General features: G+C 38.4%; 1 protein-coding gene across 1 annotated transcript in view; it reads right to left on the reverse strand.

The window, feature by feature from the left end:
* LOC135444271 (dynein axonemal heavy chain 5-like) overlaps window positions 1-25,635 on the reverse strand; it is a 150,911-nt gene that overhangs the window by 48,807 nt on the left and 76,469 nt on the right. Inside the window, exons 52-62 of the mRNA XM_064705671.1 lie at window positions 23,847-24,053; window positions 22,267-22,596; window positions 20,517-20,723; window positions 20,187-20,429; window positions 19,389-19,543; window positions 17,032-17,696; window positions 15,587-15,867; window positions 15,012-15,227; window positions 12,305-12,472; window positions 5,051-5,269; window positions 2,383-2,559 (exon numbers count right to left, since the gene is read on the reverse strand). Coding sequence (XP_064561741.1) covers window positions 2,383-2,559; window positions 5,051-5,269; window positions 12,305-12,472; window positions 15,012-15,227; window positions 15,587-15,867; window positions 17,032-17,696; window positions 19,389-19,543; window positions 20,187-20,429; window positions 20,517-20,723; window positions 22,267-22,596; window positions 23,847-24,053 — 2,868 coding nt within the window. The remainder of the gene's footprint in view (window positions 1-2,382; window positions 2,560-5,050; window positions 5,270-12,304; window positions 12,473-15,011; window positions 15,228-15,586; window positions 15,868-17,031; window positions 17,697-19,388; window positions 19,544-20,186; window positions 20,430-20,516; window positions 20,724-22,266; window positions 22,597-23,846; window positions 24,054-25,635) is intronic.

Consider the following 25,635-nt stretch of genomic DNA (forward strand, 5'->3'; position numbering starts at 1 on the left):
TACTTCTAAAATTATTGAAGACTCACAATGAAGCAACACAAATCATCCTCAGAAGACAAAGAAATTTTAGGAATCTAGTTTCCATTTGTGCAAAGGACAGAAGAGCATGTAATGGGCAATTTTTTCAGCAATTGGAACCTAAAACCATATTTAGCTCCTTAAGCAGATGAGTAGGATCTAAACAGCTTTGAACTTTTTCTTACCTACAGCAAGAAGTATCAGTCACCCTGCAACTCTGAAACTCAGCTAATTTAAGTGCCTAACTAAACAGATAAGTGGCTAATTTTAAACAGATCTTTGTAAATTGTTATGCCTAAATGACTCATACGCCCACGGTCAGTTAGTCTGTGACAAAGTAAGGCAGATGTCAAGCCTTGTGCTTGAACTGCAAAGCTGCTTTCTTTCCTGCAGTGTGAAGTATCAAGAAAGACCCATATGCTGCCTTTTGTGAGCACTTAATTCCCAGGGAAAAATCAAAACTCTCTTCAATACAGTATGATGGAAATCATAATTCTGTCTTTATTGGGAGCTCTAAACAGAATGGTAAATACATTTTGAAACTCATTAACTATGGTATCCATCTAACTGAGACATACTGGGGAGGAAGGGGGGAGCAACATAGAAACCATACGAAAGCATTCCTCAAGTTTTCAAGGATGCAGCCAAACAGTAATGCTGGTCAGAATACCCTCATGAAAGCAGAATTTTAGTTCTTTATGTATTGCTTTCTAAAGACATTATATATCCAATTTCTTATCATTAAATGGTGAGAATCTTGACAGATACTCCCCAAAGTAAGTAGCTTTTAAGAACATTTTGTACACTGAAATCAGGAAAGAGCCTCCCTCGGTTGAGTGTATGCAGGATAACTCCCATGCCACACTGGTTAAGAATCTTGCCTGAAACTGCACTGCTCCTGGTACTTTATTAATAAATCCATCTTGGCCTTACATATTTTTTATCATCAGCAGCTTTCAAAGAGCTTTACTGGGTGGATCAGAGTCATTCATCTTTTAAGTCACAGCATAAATTGGGCTGGATTGCAAGTTTCCCTCTCTCAAGTCAAGGTTAATCAGCACTACCAGAATTATGCCAACCTAACATTAAAAATAATAAAAAAGATATTCAAAAGTAACTTCTATGAAGTGAACAAACCCCTTATGGAAAAGAGGTCTCCTTAACGGAGGTTTTAAGTGCTAAATCCCAAAAACACTGAAAAGAAGATGCAGATCTGCCTTTAGCTGTTTCACAATGATACAGATGTACACAGGTTGCTCAGTAGCTCACAGCACATTTCAGCAGCAACTGCTTTGTCCAAATCTTTGACAGCTGAAAACAGGAAATATTTGAGCTTAATACCTCAACTCCTGTGCTGAGAGGAAGAGAGAGTCCCTGAATTATTTCTCCAGCCTTTACTGCTGAAGAAAATGTACACAGGTACTCACAAAACCAAGTGGAGGACACCACAGATTACTCAGAAAGACAGCTTTGATTACTATGGCCCAAATTCTGCCTTCAGTATGAATGTATCTTCCAGGGAAGATTATTTGACAGACCTCCTAAAAGTCATGGAATAGGAGTCAGGCTGTTGTTGGCCATGAGCAAAGCCTCTGCACCTGAACATTTGCCAGGTCTGGCACTCCTGAGGCAGGTAATGGTAAAAGCAAAGGACAAGATTCATGCAAGGTATCCTGCCCTATCTCATAGTCTCAGCATGCAGGTTGCTCACCTTAATAAAGGCAGAATATGAAGTGGCAGGAAACAGAAACTGAATGATGGGACTGTAGCTCCTACTGCATTTTAGGCCACCTCTGCCTGCCCAGCCACAGGCCAGGGAAGGAGATGCTGCAACATCAGCCTCACTGGTGACAAAGGTACATGGATTTAAAAGCTAACACTGGAGCAAGCCCTGAAAATTGCTTTCTACAAGACACTTCAAATTAAACAAAATTAAATGTTGTGGATATGCAGCAGAAGGCATGACAGGAGGGTATATACTGATAACACACAGAAGAACAAAGGTGATGTCTCCTCTTATGAAAAGCTAAGTGTATTCTAAGATGACAAATTTTACTTTGTTTCCTGTATTATGTTATTTCTCCCAGGGCAGCTGATCTCAGACAGCACTTCTCTCTCAGATTTGCCAGAGCAGTGTCCTACATACCAATTGTGAAATGCCTGACAGTGTAAAGAGGAATTTAAAACATATTGGTTTAGAAGCTCAGCTGTCAACTGTTCAGATTTTTTATTTATTAAAAATCTGATTGAATGTGACAGCCTGTATATAATCTTCCAATTATGTACTTTTCTGGAATGAAATGCTCTGCATATAATTTCTCAGCAAGGCAAAGAATAAGGTCAGAACAAAACATGAGTACTTACTTTACTGTATGGAATCTTGCTATTGTCCATCTCTTTCCTCCACAATTGGAGTAGCAAATTCCTGTACTCCTGATTGAAAGGTCCAGAATAAGAGAGAAATCCAGTGGCCAGAAGAACATTCCCCACCAAATTAATAATTTGATTTTGAAAGTTTTTGCTGCTTGCTGTCCAACGAAGCTGTACGGAAAATAAAGAAGTTAGCTTAAGCAGACACAAAACTAACACAAACATCTAACTTACAAAACTTATCTCTTTCTGATAAATAATTTTTCTTCAAAACAGGAGTATTTTTTGCTTTAAACCATTCTTTTCAGAAGTAGAAGTTTGCTTGGAAGGGATGGCAACTACCTGACCAAGTGGAGAAAAAGCATCTCTGTGACCAAGCTGGATGAAGAGCTTTAGAGGAATGAAGTGTCAGGCAGAGGAGGACCAAGAGTCATGTGAGGAAGTGGAGGATGGGGCTGGCAAACAAAAATGTGTGGGGTGAGATAAACTGTAGGGACCTTGTAATCAACAAAACAGGGCCAATGGAGGACCATCCTAAGGATACCCACAAAAACAAAGTGTTCACCAGACAGAATGGTGGAGAACAGCTTTCATACTGCTTATAGAACATGAATTATCACAGCTGGGCTCCTCTCTGAAGTGTTTCTACAGGAATGTGCACAGCATGGAGAACAAAAGAGGACTCTCCATATGGCTGGAGCATCATGATATGATGGGGGTCATGGGAACATGATGGAAAGAGATCCACAACTGGAGAGCTGCATCAGCTATCTGTGGGCTTTTAGGAAGAACAGGTTGGGAAGGTGAGAAGAAGGGTTTTCTTTCATGTGAGAGGGCAGTGGAATGCATGTGGTCAGCATAGGAGACTCAAGGATGGACAATATGCCAGTTGGGAGCTTGTGGGTTAGCATCAGAGGGAAGATCAGCATGGGAGATGTGTGTGTCTGTCACAGACAATGTGGTTAACAAGAAGTAGATGAGGGGAAGAAACCTTCCATCCACAGACCTTGGTCTACATGGGGAACTTCAACAACCCAATATCTGAAGGGACAACGCAGAAAGACACAAGAAATCCTTGATGTTTTAAGGAAGGCATTGACAAAAGTTCTCAACACAGTGAAGTGAGGATTTAATGAGGGAAAGGCAGTTTGCTTAACCTCAGACTTGCAGATAAAGAACTGATCAGGAATCTAAAATTTGGGGGCAGCCTTGGCTGAGATGGTTTAGACTTGAGTCTAGAGTGCAGGAGGGATTTCTACACATGCACTTATGTGCACAAACACATGATGGGAAGGTGTAAAGAAGAAATTGCCAGACTCTTTTCACTAGCACTTTGTGAAATGACAAGGGGCAATGGACAAATTGGAATATAAGATATTTACATTCAACACACAAAAAATCCCTTTATTTCAGTCAGAGTGGTCAAAAACTGAAATAGGTTGCGAATGGAAGTAGTGGAATCCTGGAAGATATTCAAAACCCAACCAAAAAATGCCCTGAGCCTTGAGTAGGGGGGAAGGAGGGATGTGTGTTTTGCATTAGATGGTCTTCAGAGGTCCCTTCCTATCTCAATTATTCCATGATGCTGCAATTTTATAAGTATTATTTTTCATGTGCTAAAAAAATTTAAAATAATTAACTCATATTTTGCTTATTAATTTCTTTCCAGATTCCTGTTCCCATACAATCACTCTGCATTCAGTCTTGGTCAGGACCTGCATGCTTCAAGTTTAAAAAAATATACATTTAATCCAGTGTTAGTTTTGCCTAATCCTCCAAGTGCCATACAGAGTCTTTAATTTTTTTTGTCTGGATTTTCAAAAGGAGAGTGGAATAACAGCTCTTACAAGACTTCATAGAACAAAGCTTCATAAAACCCACAATAAGGCACTATAATTTCCTATTTTTGCCTTGTTCTTAAATTTAGAAATTCACTGAAAAAATATGACAAAGCATCTAAGATTTTTGACTGATGCAATATGAAGGGCAGCATTGCAAAGAAATGCTGAGGTGCTGGCCTCACAGGACACAATGGCTTAAGTCAGAACTCTCATCAATTTTGACTTTGTGTGAAATCAATGAAGGAATTAACAAAGCAAATAAGAAGAGGGGGGAAAAGAGTATCCTGCTTCCTCTGAAAACCTTCAGGCTGAAGCCAGAAAGATCTGCATAGGAAAGGTAAATTTCAAGCTCAGTGCAGAGGATAACAAGTAGCCCATAATTCTGTAAAAGGCTCCAGTAGAAACCTAAGCTTCAATTATAATTCAGGCATTTAGTCAAGCTTCAAATTTGTATTCTTGTATACTTGGTGAGAAAAAGAGAGTAATCCTTCTTATAAATATTTTAGGGCAATTATTTAGGTTAAGCCTAATTCCCCTTCTTAAAAAAGCTAAAAGGAATTTGGCTCCTTGGCTTTAAATCTGAACTTTATCCTCATATGAATTATATGTTATAAATCTTCATGCAGAAGAATTAACACAAGAAATTGCTTTACATTTAAGGTACATTAGCATCAAGGAAAACAAGCATACATATAACTAGAAGAAGTGTCATGCGATATCAAGAGGTCACCACGCCTTGAGTTTGCTGCTATGATCGCTGTGGAGCATTCTCAAACTGCACACCTCCTTTGTGCTGGAAACATGCACACATGTGCTGATACCTTTTCTCCCCCTAGTCCTTCAATCAGAGCTGAGGCATTGTTCATCTTCCTTCTGCACCCCTCAGCATCATCGAGCAAGGCCTGCTTCTCTTTCACAGCAGTGTCGTACATGGCTTGTACTTCATCCAGCTCTGCCTGCTTCTCGTCCAGCTGATTCTGTGCATTATTCAGCTCCATTTGGGCAGCTGCAAGTCTTCCTTCCTGCAAAGCTAGATTTGCCTACAGATATTTAAAAGTAAAGAGTTAATACCTATTCTTTTGGCAGAAAAGTTAATACCTATTCTTTTGGCAGAAGCAAATGACATTCATTTAATGGCACATACTGTACTGTATTGGGTACTTAAAAAATAATATATATTCTAAGATGACAGAAGTTTTTTTTTTCTTTTTACTTCTGGATCAGAAGCATAGCACTATAGTTATTCAAGGCAATCTTAAGATATTTTAACAATATTTTCAGAATGGTCTATTAATCACACAATTATCAATGTTTTCAAATCACAATACACTTGAAATAGCTGTATACTAGATATATGAGGCAATATATACAATGCGTTGCCTTATATATATATGCCTCCTGTAATACATTTTCAGCACAAAAAAAATTTAATACTATCTTCATTAATTATAAAATAATAAAAATGAGAACATACACTACTCTTCTGCTCTCTTTTTCCATCAGTTATCTCTACAACAAAAATATAACAAGTGTATTTTTTGCTTTTCCGGAAAGTAAAACTCTAGAGTCTTTTTTCACATTTCTCTATAAATTTGCATGATGACTTACCAGTCATTTAAATGTGGCCTCTTAACTTTTATATTCCTAACAGGGTTGAAAAAATATTCTGTGAATTCAGAAAGTATTTCCATACCCATTTGCAAAGGATTAGAGCCTGACAAATTTCTTATGAAATTCACACTTACAGATAAAGGTTGCTTTCATTTGCTCTGAATATTTAAAAAAGCTTGTTTAAATATCATGTATCTTATTGCTGGTTTTTACTTCTATAAGAGTTATGAAGATGGAAACCAAGAATCTGTAAAACCTGTTTTATTACAAAAAGTAGCAGTAGAAGGCATCTCTCTTAAGGGACAACTCCTAATCAACAGCATAACCATGGGTTGGGGTCTGGTCTATCTCAAAAGAGTGGTTTGTGAGGAAGGAATTACAGAAGCATATCTGTACTAATCAATGAAGTAGGTTACTAATACCTGTGTACATGTATGTTGCAAAAAGTGTATTGGATACAGGTGAATCCCATGTATCTCTGCCCATCTATATTAGCAATCTAGGTATATGCAGAGAGTATATGCGAGAGAATAGCACTGTCAGTAAAATTTCATCTACTGCAGGCACCTGCTATGTTGACAGATCCCAGAGATAAAAACATATTTTGGAATCCAGATGAACCAGTAAAATGGCTGCTCACAAAATTTCCATCATGCAAGAATGCTAAAATATTTTTACCTCACTGTTCATCAAAAAACACATTAAAGAACATCGCCTAGAAATAAGCACTGCTCAATCAGTGAGTCTTGATTAAACCCAGATAAGCAGATTTCAGATCAACTGCTGGTATGTTTTAGTGAATCTTGGACCATTGGGCAAAGTTCCAATAGCAAAGGAGCTTTTAGGAGGTGACATAGTGCTACTGTCTCCCCCGCACCAGGGGAAAGGGTGAGGTAGAGAGAAAGAGAGACAGTGCAGGACTCCTTCTGCATCTGAATAAGAAAGGCCTGACAACTGGCTTAATAAGACAACTGCCTTTAAAAAAGTCATAAGAAGAAGACAAACAGTGAGTAAACTTTACATTCTCTCAAATGCTGGACACCCCACATTCATGCCGCACGAGAGAGCCAGGATAGTTTTGCCCATGGTATCCTGTGCAGAGCAGATTCTGTCCATGAAGAGAAAACTTTCTCTTTTGGCCATTCAAACTATTTTTAACGCCTCTTATTATTCTGTCTTATTAAAGCAGATGCCTCATTCAGCCATCTGTTGTCAGGCCTTTCTTACTGAGGTCTAAAAGGAGCCCTGCACCAGCCCTCTTCTACCTCTTCCCACCACTTTCCCTACTGCAGAGCATCCTCATATCCTTAAATTCTCTGAGGGCTAAAAATGGGAGTGAAACAATATTATGACGTAATGTTTCAGTCCCAGCTGACAAATACTGAAGTTACACAGGAAACAAGATCCTTGGAGGGCTGTGAATAATAGCCTTGGCAGAACAGCTGGAACAACAGAGAACTTACACCTGACTGTGTGGATTCATATAACACCTTGACATTTATCACAGCAGGATGTGAACCTCAGTGGAAAAGGATGGGCATGAGAACTCCCAATACATATGAGCAATGATGCCTTGTAAATATGAAAAGCAGCAATAAACTACCCAGAAAAGTGCAAAAGATTGATGAAACAAACTTCCCCATTCTTAAAAACTCTTAAAAGGCTGTCAGCTTTGAAGATGTAGGGATATAAAAAAAATATTTTAGATGAGTAGGATGAGTACAAAAAAAGTATATTGTATTCTAACATGAAAAGAATCCCTGAACTGATTTACACAAGACTTTACAGATTTTCTGGAAGATGACATATAATAAGAAACTATTTTACAGACAATTTAATCAGAGTTCTCAGCCACTTTCAGGGTAATCATAACAAAGTATAAGACACTATAATATTAGTTTGATTTATAGGCTACTTGATCATATGTGATGAACAATGGTTTGTTGCATGAGACTGACAGCTAACATATCAGGATGACCAACCTATATGTGATTCTCAAAGGCAGAAAGACTACTTGGTTCAGATGACCCTTTGAAATTTGCTTTCTCCCTGGTTTTTTTTCCCCCTCAGACTCAAGTTTTCAAAATTCCATGGGTACAAACACAACTTTTGTATTGACATCAGTATCAGGTTGGCTGGCAGCCTCCTGTATAGAGCTCTGCCATGAGGGCAGGAGGCAAGTTCTGCTGCCAAAGAGAATCTTCTGCACAAGAAGACTATTAGAGCTGCAATCAGCTCCATACAAACATTTCCAGCCAATATTAGGCAGGAAGGAAACATGTTTCCCAATCACTAAGAACCACTGTAGCCTTTCTAATTTTAGCGGCATTGCTCTGTGAACAAGCTTCACACCCTTCATTTCATCCCCCTGCATCATGCAGCGGAGCAAGGATACACAATTTGTTCCAGCTGGATGCAGTGTGAAGGCCTGAATAAATGGATTTTATGCAGATGAATCATGAGGATTTAAGACAAGAGGTCCACACTCTGATCTGTGCTCCTGGAGAAGTGGTGCTACCCTGGAACATGCCTGGGTTTGTGTGAGAGGAGCAGCTTCAGCCTTTCCTTGCCTTTGGCATTGGGGAACCAGACAGACAGACAATCCTCCCAGCACCTGCTGCAGCCAGTGCTGCTACTGCCCTCTGCATGGGACAGGTACACACAGCACCTGCACCAACAAGGGCCTTGGCCTAAAGAGTTTAGCAGCTCTTTTGCCTTCTTCCAAGCTGCCCTCAGAGAGGACTTCATACAGGTAGTGAGATGATCCTGCCCCTCTTGTCATTTTTGCATTGCACACAAAACCAGAGCAAATAAAGATAATTACAGTCACAGCTATGCTGTTAAATGAAACATGCCCAGGACCTTTTTCTGGCACTGATGTTGACCAGCATAAAAAAACTCACAAACTCACATTAAGCTCTCTCACCCTCTAAAACGCTATGACTACATGTTGGCAGCCTTGTGGGAACAGCTCTTGGACCAGGATAGAACCTGAAAGGAGCCCGGAGACTACTGAAAAATCCTGTTCAGCAAAGACCAAATCAAACTAGGGATCATTCTAAAAATTTACCAGTGTAAACGATCACTTTCCAATGCCTACAAAAATTCACTAGTACTGTTTAATTTATTATTATTGACATAGACACTAAGCCTCTTGCTGATCCATTGCAAACTCAGATTTGCAAAGTACCAAGTATATCTGACCCTGATCCATGAAAGCAGTTCAATAAAAATGACTTCTCCAACAGAAAGAAGCCTCATACCATTTAATGCTATTCCGGATCTTGGATGGAATGCCCAGATCAACCCCAAATCATTCTGAAGAGCAACTGCTGTTCATTAAATTGAAGAAATGTTACTAGGAGAATCCCATTAGGAAAAAAAAAGCATCCAAAACTACAGAGTTCTCTGCAGGTAAGGATGATTTGGAGCTTTCCTAGCACTTCTCTTGTTAAGGAATTTCATCTTTCAAAGTCCACTGTTTTAACAGTCCATTGAGCACTTACTGCTGCTGGACTAGGCCAGAAGGCTTCTTGGACTCTGTCACTCTGCTCCTGACCTTCTGGGGAATTGCTAAGTGCTCATCTTTGCTTTTTGCTTCAGTCCTGTTCTGGGCACATGGCATCTGACTGAAGACTCTTCATGGACCTGCTGTCTCAAAACTACTCCTGTCCCAGATACTGCAGACTTTTCCTTTAGACACTTCATTGGTTTTGGGTCAACCTTCTCAGAGACTCAGCGTCATGATACACTTGTATCCACCATTACTTAGGGAAAGATTGTAAAAAAGGCAAAGACATACACAAGTTTTGCAGACATTCCAAAAACAGTGGTTTTACCTCAACAATACAAATTTAAAAAAATATATATACACCTGCACATACATATGTGCACATGCAAACAAATCCCTGCAAGAGTGACATTAATAAAATCTTGGGCTCAATTTCTTTGCTATCAGTGACCATTCTTTGGGACTAAAATAACATATCTCTTATATGCTTTTCACTGTCTGTACTAGCTAGTGAAAGACTTTCCATATTTTCTGTTCAGTTACATGTCCTGACCTCACTCTGGTTTGTTAGGTGACCTAATCCTTCCCTTCATCCCTCCCACCAAAGTATATTCTTTCCTTCTACAGTTATTGTGGGCCTTGGATTCAGACTTGCATGCTTGTTTTCCTGCCCAGTGGGCATCACCTTGTCAAGGACACGCTTATTTAAATGGACAACTATCAAATTTCAACACTCCTTGACTATTACCTCTTCTTCAGGTGCAAGATTTCCTTTCATTGCTTGCTGTGGTTTTTAGCTCAGCATGGAGACAAATGAAAGTAGAAAAGGAAATAAAGTCTCATACTTAAAACTGAGTGTGACAGGGAGAATCCTCAATATCAAACAGAATTTATTAACTGTAAACAGACTTCCCTTGATCACTATAACAGCCTAAGGAGAACTTAATTAAAGTCACTGCAAGCATCCCTATGGGAAATTATATTCCTATACACATTCTTTTAATTGGAGGCTAACAGTATCACAGCACAAGTCAGGGCTTCTCCATTCTGCTCTTATGTTCATCAAATAATGGATAAGGAGCAGATGGTGTTTCAATATTCTCAGGTTAATGCAGCAGGCTGGTTTACTAGGTATCAGTCTGGAGAGGAACAGCTCATCCTCCTGCTGAAGGTTTACAGGAAAGTCCAACTAATGACCCTTGGGCTGCAGGTCACTGATCTAAAGAATGCCAGTATCCATTCCTAGGAACTAGGTAATTTTTGCACACTAAGTATGTAAGTCATAAAATAGAAGTTTTTGCACACTAAAATATATATCATATATCTATATGTTTTTGTGCACTAAATATAAGTTAATAATACATAATTTTTGAACACTAATATATATATTTCTATTTATAAATAAATAATTTTGCATACTAAAATATAAGTCGCTATTAATTAGTTTTCACAGGTTGTCATAATTAAGATAAATGAGGCAATGAGCCTCACTTAAGATGTACTTTAAAAATATATTGAATCTATTTTGCAGGTGTTGAAAGGGATTTATATCCTAGAACAGCAGTTAGGATAACGGAGCTTGATTAATTCATTCAGTAAACCTGCTTTTAGCACTGGATGGATTAGCCTCAGCTAGTACTTTATGCAGTTTAATTGTACATTTATTTTCAATTATTTTCTTAGCATCACTACACTGCTTCCTGCAATATCTCCTGCATACTTTAAACCCTTCCTCTCTCCCTCCCTCTGTCATCTTCAGTTTTTAAAATACTTTTGACTGTTGCTGTACCTGACAATAGGCACCACTTTGCCAAGATATGTATGTTTCATCTTTTATCAGCTACAGTGTGACAAGAATGAACACAAAGCTAAATTTATATGTAATCCTAAATCATATATATTAAAATAAAAACTACAAGAGCACGTTTTCAGCTTTCAGGGTTGCATTTGCATATAAAGCCACTATTTCCCCAAGGTCTTGCTCCCTTTTATAGCTCCCAATAGTAACATTTCAAATTCTGTTTTCATTAGTGAACATCCCATTATTTGAAAAGGAAATAGCTAGTTATATATCACGAAAATACAGCACTCTCTTGAGTTACTTGAATAAAATAGAATATGCTTTTAACATATTTGAATCAGATCTGTCTAGGTATACTAAACGATTATGCAGAGTTTTGACTGTACCATTGATACAGTGGTTTATTCAATAAGAAACCAAACACGAGTGCAGTGGAAGCATAACGGATTGGATGTATTTCTTCAGAAAAGAGGCATAAAACTCACTGCAGGAGCAATGACTATAAATCATTATATAAATATGCAAAGACCCTTATTTTCAATGTGCTCACAAATGGAACATCTCCAAGACAATAAAGCTATCTGTAGGAATTCACACAATAGTGGCTGATCCCTTTCTAGTTTAGTTCAATGTTTCAACAGAATTCTATACCTCACAACTACTTTATTACATATGTACACTTGCATGTAGCAGTTTGAAACTCCAAAATATTTTTAGGGAGATGAATTCCAGCTAAATTCCTTAGAGAACGTTTCTATGTCAAGAGTGATCTCTCCTCTCCCAGATTCTATCATGACCACAATGAGTGGGTTCCTTCCCGAGCCAGTAGGACTGAGGAGTTTTGTTGAAGCCGTAGTGCCTGGCACCCACTCTGAGGGCAGAGAGGGTATCACTATCTCCCATGCACAGCTAGACAGGCTCTATAAAGAACCAACTGAATGCTTACTGTGTTCACACAAGTTAAAGCTGTACCACAGGGTAGTTGAGTGTAAGGGGAAAAAGTTGCCAGGACATATTAAACCTCTGTGTGCTTGACTGAGCAACTGGGTGTGAAGAAACAAGAATCTCTTTTTTTAACCAAAATTAAATGACATTTTTTTCCCCTTGACTACAGTAATGTCTCAAAAAAATAAAATTATCAATATGAAATACCTTTAGAGGAAGAACTTCTTTATTAATACCATAGAAGTAAACCATTGCTTGTGTCCATGAGCAAAGACCTGCTACATTTCCACACACTTTTTTAGCAGTGTCAAGATTATAATCCTCCATATCCAAATAAGGCTCTAAAAGTTCCACAGTTTCTTCTGTAATTGAGTCCTAGTCAATGAAAAGGAAAAATTATTTTTTAAAATGGATTTTTGAAAAAGGTCTGCTTCACAGAAACATTTTCTTTTTTAAAATCACAGGGTATCACTTCTCACAGAATAAATCAACAAAGCAACACTGCTGCCTTTCACTCTTATAAAGGACAGATTAGTAGTTTTTTTGTACCCGTGAAAATAACTCCTACTTCCATTGCAACAGATTGACTTGAGTTGGCATTTAATACCCCAATTTGACACATTTACAGATGTTCCTAGTGCTCGTAGCTCCATGACAACTTAAGCTGTTCTAAGTTATTGCTGCTACAACGCTGCACCTTCTTCTCTTTGACCCATCTTTAATATCCTCACCAACACTCAGTGATCTAGTCTGGAAACTGTTATGACAGAAATATAAGTCAGAAAACTACTGATTAATTTTCTTCTAGTCTAGTTCCATAAACAATCTCCCCATGGCATCAGACAGGCACTGGTGTGAACACAGCTAAAGGAACCAAACATGCAGGTTTCAGAAGGAAAAGGGTGAAACTGCAAGGCACTGTCTTCACTTCACTGAAGCTAACCCTTTTCTTTAACCATGAAAGAAATTTCTTTCAGCTGTTATTCTAATCCCAGGGTTTTTTTCCCTTTTCACAATCTGCTGAGAATATGAAAAGCCAGATCTTTGATGGTGGTTAATCTATAATTATGTAAGTGTCAGAAGAAAATGGAATTCATCTCCTTGAGCAAGGTAGAAAGTAGAAGAGCTTATACAGGCTAAAAATGACTGCTTAACAATAGACATTTCCAGAATCTTCCCTTTTTTTTGGCAATGTATTAATGCCTTTCTTTTAATGCATCTAAAAATCATCCACCATTCATACTGTCAAACAATTTACCCTTTTCTTGTTTTTCTGCACAGCAGAAGGACTGCCTTGTACTTATCTGATCTTTAGCTACTCTAATAAAAAAGACATTCACTATATTACTCCCAAGATCAGCCATGGTGATGTTTTCACTGTGATCGTTTGCTAAAATGTAAAATACTGCTGGACAAAAATTTTGACTTTTTTATTCTCCTACTCAAAATAATGAGCTAACAAGCTGGCAAAGGTGAAGCAAAGATCAATCAGCAGTGGCCTAAAATTTCTGCTCAAAAGCTTGGAAAATGTCATGCTTTTCCTTTTAAGTAATTAACTTTGAACTCAATGAACTTCATCCACTAATTGTTATTGCCTAAAACACATTAGGAAAGAACAAAAATCTCACAAACAATTAAGCTATGTAGTCTACTGAGACACAATGAGCTTTCTTGTCATATATACTCAAAATGAGAAATAGCATGTGAAGGACCTTGTCAGGAGTTGAAGTAGTCAAATATTCTACTCCATGTTCACCAGTATCACTTCCTGCAAGAACTCAGTCCCACAGAAATTGTTCTGACTCCTCTGAGCTAAATGCGCTGCCAACTACCGGCAGGAATACATGCACTATTAATAAATGCCAAAACTCTGGAAGTCTCATTAGACAGAAACTTGAGTAAGGAGGGCATAATTAGTCCTTGCTATCTTAAAACTAATTTCCTCTTTCTGTTTAGTGGAGATAGCACTTGGAAAAGTGACCAGACTGACAGCCCCAGGAAAAAATTGTCTACAGAGGCAGTACAAGTTTCCACAATATGGCTCTCTGGGAGAAATGGCTCCTGGGGATAGTGAGAATGATCTTCACAACAAAAACACTCCAGCAGCTCAGAAAAGGCATCAGAAAAATGCACAGCTAACTAGATTCAAACATTAGTGTACAAATGAAAGTATGTTCTTCAACATTACAGGAAAGTAGGATTTTGCTGAAATCTGCTTGGTCTCCTGGATTATAAAGCTGGGCTATGATTCTGCCACTTCATATTCTACCCTAGGTCTTTTTCTGGTCCAGCAACCTGTGACATCTTTCTTCTCTTCCCTATAGAGAATTTTCCTTTGTCTCACAGTTCAGTGAACCTTGCAAAATTTCTATTTCCTGATAGAAATAAAAATCTGTTCACTTTTATTCTTCTTACGGTTGATAATAAGATTATTCTTCATTTCACTATTTTTCTTGTGAAAGAACCCCTAAAGTTCCCCAATCCTCTCATTACCTTTCCTGCTCATTTCTTTCTTATTTCCTGCTAGCTCCCTAGCAAATTGGTGACAGAATTGTCAAGTGCCTTACAGGCAAACAGGCCTGGTAGCACTGGAGAAGGTGAGCTATTAAAAAGCCAAGAGTGGGCCCTTTTAAGGCAAATTCCTACTCAGAAGCAGGAACTGTCTGAATAAGATAACACTCAGCTTCTCAAGATTCAATCTAGTGCTTGGGATACTGCTGTCTGCTAGAAGCCACTGCATGGCCCAGGAGAAAAATTACTGAGATAATGACCCATGAAAGTGAAGAATTGTCACAAAGCATCTGCAACTATAGATAGACAAAACTGTTTCAAACCTCCTTTGATGGTAGAAGACACTCTCATGCAAACTCTGAAGATGCTTATTGAAGCAGTAGTGCCCCTATTAATTACTTACCTTCTGAAAAGTAAGCAGCATGCTAAGAAATCCTGAATTATTCATGAGCTTCTGAGCCTCAGTCCATGATGGCTTCACACCTGGGTGTTCATGATCTAGTGTCACTGAGTCTATTTTCCTTTGGAATAAAAGCAGTACGCAGTCCATGATCCGCATGATCAGGTGAGGAGGTTTACCCAGTTTGCGAACAGTTGCAATATCAGAAGGTTTTATTGTCTGAAAAGTTATAGAAGAAAACAGTCTATTTATTTAAACAGTCGCTCAATTGCAAAGAATGGTGTTCTTTTGGATGTACATGCAATGCAATTGCTGCAGTTTTGCAGGTCCCTCAGAAGCTTTACTGCAGAAAGTCCTTAAAGGTAGTGCCACTCTATGACTGCTTCATTACCTGACCATAGAGTACTGCCCATCTTACCTCTTCCCCTCTTCAGTTTTCAGGGCTTTTGCTACAAGGATTTACAGGTTGGTGCCATTCTTTCAATCCCCTGTATCCTCCCAAGTTAGAAGCATAAGTCACATTATGGCACATAATAATTATTAACTACATGCATGCTCAGAATATATTTGCTTCTGACCTGCAGGGCTGCCTTGGCTTCTTCCAGTGCAGGTCTTGCAGCCTCAAGCTTCTCTTCTGCTGCTGCTTTATCAATGGCAATGTCATCCACAATAGCCTGAGCCTTGTCTTTTACTGTTTGCACCTGCGTTTTAACTTTTTCTGCAGCATGGGCTTTCATAGTTACTTCCAATAAAACTTCATCAGCTTTTTTTGAGGCTATAGCCAAATCTTTCTCCTTCATAACCAACTCTTTGGAGAGCTGATTAACAGAAACCTCAGCTTCCATCAGTTTTGCAAGACCTGTAGTGGACAAATTCCATTTTAGCAACAGGAAGACCTATGAAGAAAGTAACGTCAGTGAAGCAATGTGGATATTTAAAATAAATCACTCAGATTCATATTTAGGAACACCAGTGAGTAATCCCATTGATTGAACACCAAAATTCAGCAGGGGATTTTTTTTTTAAATGTGTAAAAGCACTCAGAATCCATCACTTGATCACTTATTTATGTTCTTATACATGAGAAGGAGATTAAATATTAAACACATGCTCAAAAACATTAGCATGGAAATGACAGTCTTAAGAATTGTGTGTGAAATCTCTGAAATCTGTAAGAACATGAAAAGTACTAGGCTGTACTCTGTACGAAACCAAGGGGAGGAACCTGGCAATGAAAGCAAAGACACAAGGAGAGTAGGCTGAGCTTCTAAATTCAACATTACATGAAGATCCAGATGAGATGGGGCTAAAAAAACCTAAAGATTCTTAAGCAATACAATGATCCAATAATTTGAACAAATTATGAGAAAATCTCTTAAGTATAAACATCCTTATATATAAATGCATGTCTCTAAATGTAAATGCATCATATATATCTTTCTAGCTCGAAAAGTCCCACATTTGCTCCTCCAGACAGCCAGCTACCCTTTACCTTTGTACTTAGTGTACACAGGGCAAATCTGCAATTTAATTTCACATTCACTTCCAAATAGCATTCAGTTTAGGAGACTTTAATTGTTTACCATGTATGACCATGTGCAGAGCAATGTTTTTAAAACTGTACCTTTGGCATATACCTATTTCTTTAAAAAATTCTTCAGAGGGACTGAAGCACTTAATTACCCTTTTTCAGATTTATTCATGGCATGCTTACATGTGAAAACTAGGATCTCATTAGTTCCTTGTCATACATACATGTAAAAGCAGGAGTTTCAAATATTTTAACTGCTAACTAACACTATTTCCAAAACCCCTCTTTAATCTGCACATTCATAAAGTTCATGGAAACAAAACCTCTGCACATTTTGTAATCACACACAATACAGCTGAAAATATTTGAGTCTGCTTTCAAATTAATGAGAGTTCACAATCTAAATCCATGCTTTTACATCCTTTTATTCAGATTCTTCTCATCCTTTTACAAACAATGAAAGAAACAGAAATCAAGAAGCTTTTACAGTACCTGTTCTCATGCGTTCAGACAAACTTCCAAGACTGGCAAATTTCTCTTGGTAAACAGTTTTGTAACCTCCAATGAAGGACAGGTAAGATTTTGGTGTGACAAAAGTCCGTCTCCTATATCGTTCAAAGTATTCAATGCATTTTTCAGCTACAATATCTTGAATTGTTCCCATGGTGTTAAAAACACTTTGTTTCACTTCATCTGTACACTCAATATGGTAAGAAGCTAGAAAATGCTGTGCAACTGCTATAAGAGCATCTTTAGGCCAGTGCTGGAACCAGTCTATGGTACAGCCTGAAATCAGACCTGGAAATTTGAGTGCACGCACTCTGAATTTTTCCCCAACAGGAGAAAAACAAAGAACCACATGCAGGTTATTCCTAACTCGAGCAAGAAAGTAATTATAAAGATTTTCACCAGTGGGACTAAGCCTTGGGTACTCCTTCTTCATTGCTGGAATCAGGTCTTGTGTGATTTCACTTATTTCATCCCGTGCAAAAAGATTTGAGACTTCACCTGAAGCCAAAACATTGTTCATGTACTCAAGAAAAGATTCATCTCTGACTTCATTGTCCGTGAATATAAAGACAACACCCTTTCCTATTTGACCTGCAGTGCGGTACAACATTTTCAGATCATCCAAAAGGTTGTTGGTGGAATATGTTCTGGAATAGAAAAGTGTTAAGGAAAGAGAGAACAAGAATTACAGATCACCTTAGGAGATATGTATCATCTGGATCAGCTTCCTTGAGGCAAGAAAAAAATCCAGATAAGAACTTAATACCATAGCTCCTGATAATATTTTTTAGGTTTCTTTTTCATAAACATTTTCCCAAAGTGAATGATCAGTAATATAAATCATGTGAAATGAGGTGGAGTCAACAAAATAATGTCCTGGCGAAAAGTGAGGTGAGAGCAATACCATATCTAAGGCATTTTTGATGCTGTTTTGTATCCCCATGGTTTGCAGATGTAAATTCGTTATTAGAAATAGGTTAATACAGCTGGATTAAGTTGTCAAGTAGGTTCTGATAACTGTAACCATTAGGTAAATACAGCTGGATTATCTTCTGAAGATATTGAGAGCAGGTTAAAGGAAATCATTAAGAGACAAAAGAGAATGAAACTGAGGGGTTTATTGCGTTATATGGTTTAACTAAAATCAAGCCCCAGAAATTATGTTTGAACATTATCACTTGGGCTGATCAGCTCTACTGCAAATGGAGACCACGACTGGTTCTGTTGTTATGTGTCTTATAGCTGGTGCACACAGTAAGCAAGATTCAGATAAATCTACACAAATTCAATTACATATTTCAGATTGTGCAATATAAAATGACACAAAGTAATGTTAATAAAATGGCAGATTTTGTTCCAAGCCAACTGAAATTAGAAACTTCTTTTCTTTGTAACCAGTCTCTTATTTCCAAGAATCTCTTCAAAGCCATAAGTCATTTCTGCAATACACACATGACCTATTCTTCACATATTAAATATGCCACACAGGAAGTGTCCCAAATCTCTTTCAGCTCCATTTTATTTCTGCTCTATAAATACCCATAAAGCAAGTACTTCAGAGCTTGAAAAACTCTCCAGCTCTTCTTTGTATGTGTTGGCTACAGTAATTACAGTGATTTGTGGCATTCTGATAGGAACATAAGAATTTCTCTACTGAATCAGAATAGCAGTGTATCTGGTTTAATAATCTAACACCAGTTATGGGAAATTATACTTAGAGACAAAACATGACCCAGCATCCACTCTTCACTGCTAATTTCACTCTTCCTCCTTCCATATTCATTGTCATTATTAATATTTGTCTTATTAATCTTGGAAATCTAGGGATTCTGTTCTATCACTTTGGGTTTTTTCTTTTCCCCCTTGTTTTTGTTCTCAGTGTTCCTTTCTTCTGCTTCTGGGACACAGAAAGAGATTGTGATATGTCTTTCTTTATCTTTCCTTTCATCAGAAGCCTCATAACATTATTCATAGACCTGATATGTCTCTCTAAAGAATACTTCTCAGCATTTTAAATAGTTTGCAAAGGAGAATACACTCTGCTGGTGTTTATTACTTAGCCCTGTAAACCCTATGACAAAAGAGACAAAGAAGGAAGGCAGTAGTAGTCCCTTTAACTTCAAATTTCCATAAATTACAGAATTCCAGCACTACAAAATATTAAGTCATTAACAGAAAATGTCATAACGCTGTACAGTTTGGCTGTATAAGACTGGAAATGTCATTTAGAATGAGGGATAAAATATTTGAGAGGTTTGCATTTCTTTAGACTCATTGTGAGGAGTTCATTTCTATGGCAAATTAAGGAGCAAATGTCCATGCACACTGCATTGTATTACCTTGTTAAAGTAATCTGAAAGCTCTCGTGTCCAGCAATGTATGCTGCTAGTCTGGTCAGACTCTGCTTTCCAGATCCACCTACACCCACCAACAATGCATTTCCTTGTGGAGTACGAATTATCCGTGATATTTTAATCAAATGGACGATTGCATCCTGTGCATTGAGAGAAAAAGGGATGAAGAGACACAAAAATGATGCATTGTATAATCCCCTAGAGGCATGTCACCAAGCAACTGCTTCCCAACAGCTAGATGGCTTCTCTGGAGCCTAAGACTCAGTCCTGTACTCCTCAAAATCAACAGGAGATTTCCCCCTAACTTCATTGGGCAGCAGGGCTAGCCCAAGAGAAATGTCCTTGTATCAAGCTTATATGAAACAATGTCATATGCACAGTTTGTCATCAGCAGGGCTGAGGGCATGCCCCTTAGGGGACAGAAGGAAAAGCAGAAAGGACGCCTCCAGCCTTTTAGCTGACCTATTTACAAGCTCTCTATATAGACTGACAAAAGTAAAATACCAGTACACTGTAGGCATTTCTCATTCAACTGCTGCAGTTATTCTATCAAACCACCCAAACTAAAGTTGAAGAAAGCATTGTGCATCAAGACCTTTGACAAGGAGGTGACTTTCAGGAAAGCAAGATGACATTCAGTCATTCACACGCACTGTATAAACAACCTAGTTGTTCTGAGCCATCTCCAAAATAATGTGATAGAAACTTACAAGACCTTAGTGATACCACTAAGTGCAAAAGACCAGGCACTTTCTGTATTAATACAATTACAAGCATTAATACCTTGAAAAATACTAAATCCATCTTTGACCCTCTGACAGTTTCATTGTACTGTTGCATGAACATCTGTAATCTTTCAGCCAAGTAATCCAAAGATGGGATAGGCTCATAAATTTTAGGAGCCTTCAACTCTGCATCATCAGGCTCATCTCCAGCAGTCTCCGGGACATCACGCAAGAAATCCACAAAGTATAATTCTGTGCATTTATCTCCAAACACATCTTGACCATGTTCCTCAGAAACAATCTACAACAATACATTAAGGATTGCATTAGTAATTAAATGCGTCATTGGCCTTTTTCCGTGGCAAATAATAAAATACTATTTGCTTACCTTCCTCATCATGTCTTCAAACCAGTCTTTATCACTTTGGCTGATGAACCTGTCTGCAATAACACGTCTGCACTCATGTTGGAATAAGGCTACCAAAACACTGATGCTCTGGCAGACATCAGAAGTAACTGTAAGTATTCCTTGCCAAATACGACTGAGGTCTCGTAAATTGAAGATGTAATGAAATTTAGCTGGAGTTGGTAACATCTACAAAATAACGTCATGAGCTATATTCAAATAACTGCTAAATGAAAATATTTTCTACTTATTATTAACTGAAAGTGAATGTGGGTATTTTCACAAACTTTGGTCTTGCATTAAAGCAGAAATACATGCTTGGCATTTAAGAGGCAACCATAAAATGAAGAAACTACAGTAGCAACAACCATCTCTTTAATTTCACATAGATTTAATTTGAGATTCTTTTAATGTTTTGAGTCCCAGAAACATTGGAAGGGTAGCCAATGATGGCACTGAAGAGCACAGTAAAAATGTCAATATTGCCTGTCCTGTGGTGTTCCTCCTGCCCCTTCTTCCAGATCATTTCCGCTTTTGTCATTTCTCTTTTGTCATTTCCAAGAACAGGGAAGGGAAGGGAAGGGAAGGGAAGGGAAGGGAAGGGAAGGGAAGGGAAGGGAAGGGAAGGGAAGGGAAGGGAAGGGAAGGGAAGGGAAGGAAGGGAAGGGAAGGGAAGGGAAGGGAAGGGAAGGGAAGGGAAGGGAAGGGAAGGGAAGGGAAGGGAAGGGAAGGAGGAAGGGAAGGGAAGGGAAGGGAAGGGAAGGGAAGGGAAGGGAAGGGAAGGAAGGGAAGGAGGGAAGGGAAGGGAAGGGAAGGGAAGGGAAGGGAAGGGAAGGGAAGGGAAGGGAAGGGAAAAATTTGAGAAAACAGTATTTGGGAAAATATTTACAACCTAGTAAAAGCTACATTTTCTGTATGAAAGGAAGTTAATTAGTAGTAATAAGCACCAGTTCTGTTGAATATATTGGCCAATAGTGACGAGTCAATAGTTGCACTAGAAGTTCCTCTATTTCTCTGTGTAAAGCAAGTATAGTGAGTTGTTTGTGAAATCCTGACCAACCTTTTCTGGACAGGAATTTAACAAATCCCTACCTTTCCACCACTCTCCTCCACTTTTCTAATAAGAACAAATTTGACATACATTTCTATGCTGCAGTTTTGTTCTTTTCAAATTTCATTCTATACTAAATTTCATTCTATACCCAATTTTTTGCCTCTCTCAAAGCAAAATTTGCTCAGAAATTGCAGTCAAATGTTTTTAACAGTCTGTTTAAAATGGAAAAAGTTAATATTTATAAATTATTAAATATCATATTTTTTTTCTTTCTAACTGATTCCCTCTCTGACAAATTTGACTTCGTTCCTAAAATTCAGATCTTCAAAGTTTCTCACAATCCCAAACAGCTTTTACAGAAGATTCCTATCTAATTTTTAATTTCTGGTTCCTTGTGGTCTTAACATTTTCTCAGCTGGAAGATCTCTTAATCTTCCTATCAGCTATGTCTATTATGTTATATGTATATAATGTTATGCTTATATCAGCTATAGAAGACACTGCATTAGGATTTTCATCCATAACTTGGTGCTCAGAGCATCCAATTCAGAACAGAGGCATCAGCCAGCAGTTACATCCACAGGTCACAGCTTCACAATATGAACTACAAACACACACATGACAGTACAACAGGCACAGTACAAAAGATCTTTCAAGGCTTAATAGGTGTAATTTTACCTTTGCTTTTGTCATTTGCCAAACCTTTCGACTTGTAGATACTAATGCTGAAGCCAGTTTACATACTTCTGTGGGGAAATGTCGTTGTTCACAGAAATAGCCTTCAGCTATTGTTTGAAATATCTTATCAATAGAGGAAGTAGAAGGCAGTGTGCAGTTGAAGATGCTGAACTGGCGTTTCAGGCGCTGTGGGATGTCGTTCCGACCTCCCCCAGGGTGAATCATGGCAGCTACAAACTGGATGTCAACCACATTTGTGAATTCCCCTGGCTTCTCCAAACTGTAGAAACCTTTCTGCTCCATCAGCTGCCTTACAATCTCATTGGTGATCTAAACATAACCAGAAACAAACAAACAAAAAAAAGGAATGGAGGAGTTAAGTGTTTCTACGTTATGAACATGCAATGTGGCAACCAAGCACTCAGATGCAGTGCATTGGGTGCATGTAAGCTTCATGTGCTAGGCAGTTGTGGACATGAAGTCAGATATTCAACTGAATTTGGATAGTTTCAATTTAAGAAAAGGCATCACTTACAATTTTCAATCCAGACTATATCTTCAGATTGATACAGGCATTCATACAGTGACAAAGAACAGTTAATTTAGCACAATGTGTAGTCACATGTCCTATTCTACAGAACCACTGAGTACAGAGCTACACTGGAAGCCTGGAAATTGCTTTTTCTCAGCAGAATTTTTTTTAAATTTAAGTCATATTTTCAGAGTATAGGTCTATAAGTATTTTTTATTCAATACCTCCAGACAGCTTGCTAGTCTTTAATGTCAACTGTGATCATAGAATTGTTTAGGTTGGAAAGGACCATTTTATTATTGAGTCCAGCCATTACACTAGTACTGCCAAATCCACCACTAAGCCACATTCCCAGGTGCCAATCTACACCTCTCTTAAATACCTCCAGGGATGGTGATTCCACCACTTCCCTGGGTAATCTGTTCCAGGGCTCAACAACAATTTTGGTGAAGAAATTTTTCCCTAATATCCCATCTAAACCTCCCCTGGTACAACTTGAAGACATTTCCCCTTGTCCTGTCAACACTGACCTCACTACAACCTCCTTTCAGGTAGTTGCAGAAACCAATAGGATCTCCTCTGAGCTTTCTTTACTCAAAGCTCAATAACCCAAGTTTCTTCATAAGTCTTGTTCTTTAGAATGACCACCAGCTTAGATTTCACATAATAGTAACTGCAATTTACAGTCAAGAGCAGATCAGAGAAAAATCTCAGAGAGTTACTTGGATTTGTGTGCCTCCTTTCCCAGACTGGTTCTCAGGACTGCAACTTTGGAAATCCTTTTGTACGCAACCAAAACAAAAGGCTTAAATACTACAGTGATTGAACCTAGTCGCTTGACACTATCCTTAATCATTTGGGACTGACAGCTTATTAGTCATGTCAAAAACTGGCTTGGGGAAATTGGTTTTAGTAAACATATTTGTTCTAACCCATGTTATGATACCTTTTTTCTAACCTATCCCATTTTTTCAACCCACAGATCAGTATCCCCATCAGCAAAAATGGTAAGACCACCAACTCCCACTTGTCAATATTTTCCTTTTACCTGATCACCCCATTCATTAATCAGAGGCATGTTGATGTCATCGATAAAGACCGTCATTTTCTTCCCTGCTGGAGGACCATGTGTAGCGCCCATTCTTTTGCCTATGTAACTTTCTATGCTCCTTTGGAACATATATGGCAGAGTTGCAGAGGAAAAGTTTAGGCATTTGGTCAAGTGAACATCAGGATCATACTTGCTTGTGTAATTCTGCAAGATAAACCAGTTTTAAAAGCACATCAGTAACTTCAGGTGAACTAAGACAAAATGAGACAGATGCTCAGCAGCCCTGCAAACATCTCAGTCCTGCTATTAACTTCAAAGTCTGGAAAGACAGTTTATTTAAGATAAATACACCATCTGCAATTTGTAATACGAACAAATTTTCAGTTAATGTTTTCCATAAAATTTTTAAGTATTAAAATTCATAAGCTCTTAATAGACTTCACTAAGTATTGCAACAAGTAGATGTATGCCAATAGATGCAAATAAAGTTTGTATTAGCAATTGTCAGGGTTTTTCTAAATTTAAGATGTTAGTGATGATCTATTACAGCAGACTGCAACAAGAGAAAAACTAAATCCATTTTCATGTGTATACTGCAAAACCAAAACTCTTAAAACAAAAGCAGTATAAAGGAATAGCAGTGTAAAATTAAACCCAGCTACATCACATTTACAGATACCTATCTTCTTTTAATGAAGAAAGTAATCCTTGAATTTTCTGAATATGTACAATTCCCACAGCTGCTGAGGATGCTCCAAAGCAACAAAGTTCTAGTTTTCATATTTAGTGAGGTTTTATAATAAAAATGTGTAACCCTAGAGTCACACCAAGGTGCATATATATATATATAGTGAGAGAGAGAGAGAGAGGTCCTGGAGCTTACAAATAGCACTAAAAAGTCCATAATTTCCAACATAATTTCTTTCTAAAGATTTGATTCTTCTGCCATGATGATGAAGTTGAATATAATTTAAATTCTTATCTGTATAAGAGTGTTGACTAGAAATGTTCCCATTTTGGTACCTTAGCAAAATCAACATATATCCTTGCTGATGAAGCGCTCTAAGTACTCCAGTGAGACATAGACTCTGTATGACAACAGAAAGGAAGATACAGCTAGATCCCCTCAAAATATTTTGATGAATGTTGTTAATTTTGTTGATACAGTGATAGCAGTTTAAGAAAAGGTGCCCTTCAGAAAGAGGTTTTTTCCAGACTTCCCATAAATGACAACCCACATGCGCAGTGTATATGCAACAGTCCTGTCTTTGGTGTGTACTGAGGGGCTGGTGCAGGTCAGCGCTCAGTCAGTTCCTGCCACCTCCAGCAGACCCACTGGAGACACTCAGCCTGTGTCAGGAAAGGTAAAATGCTGCCTGGCAGTCCAAAGAGAAGTGTAAAAACTGTGAGAAAGTCAGCCCTGCAGGCACCAAAGTGAGAGCAGAAAGAAGGGCAGGAGGTGCTCCAGCACAGACTCCCCTGCAGCCTGTGATGCAGACCATGGTGAAGCAGGTTGTCCCCCTGCATTCCATGGAGGTTCACAGTGGAACAGAGATTGACCTACAGCCCATGGAGGACCTCACACTGGAGTAGATGGATGCCCAGAGGAGGGTGTGTCCCCATGGGAAGCCCATGCGGGAGGTCCTCCAGGACGTGCAGACCCATGGAAATTGAAGCCCACACTGGAGCAGGTTTGCTGGCAGGACCTGTGACACCATGAAAAACCCATGTTGGAACAGTTCATGAAGATCTGCAGCTCTGATAAGAACTGTGTCCATGTAGGAGG

The sequence above is a fragment of the Zonotrichia leucophrys genome, chromosome 2 (genome assembly GCF_028769735.1).
Source record: "Zonotrichia leucophrys gambelii isolate GWCS_2022_RI chromosome 2, RI_Zleu_2.0, whole genome shotgun sequence".
Taxonomy (NCBI): Eukaryota; Metazoa; Chordata; class Aves; order Passeriformes; family Passerellidae; genus Zonotrichia; species Zonotrichia leucophrys.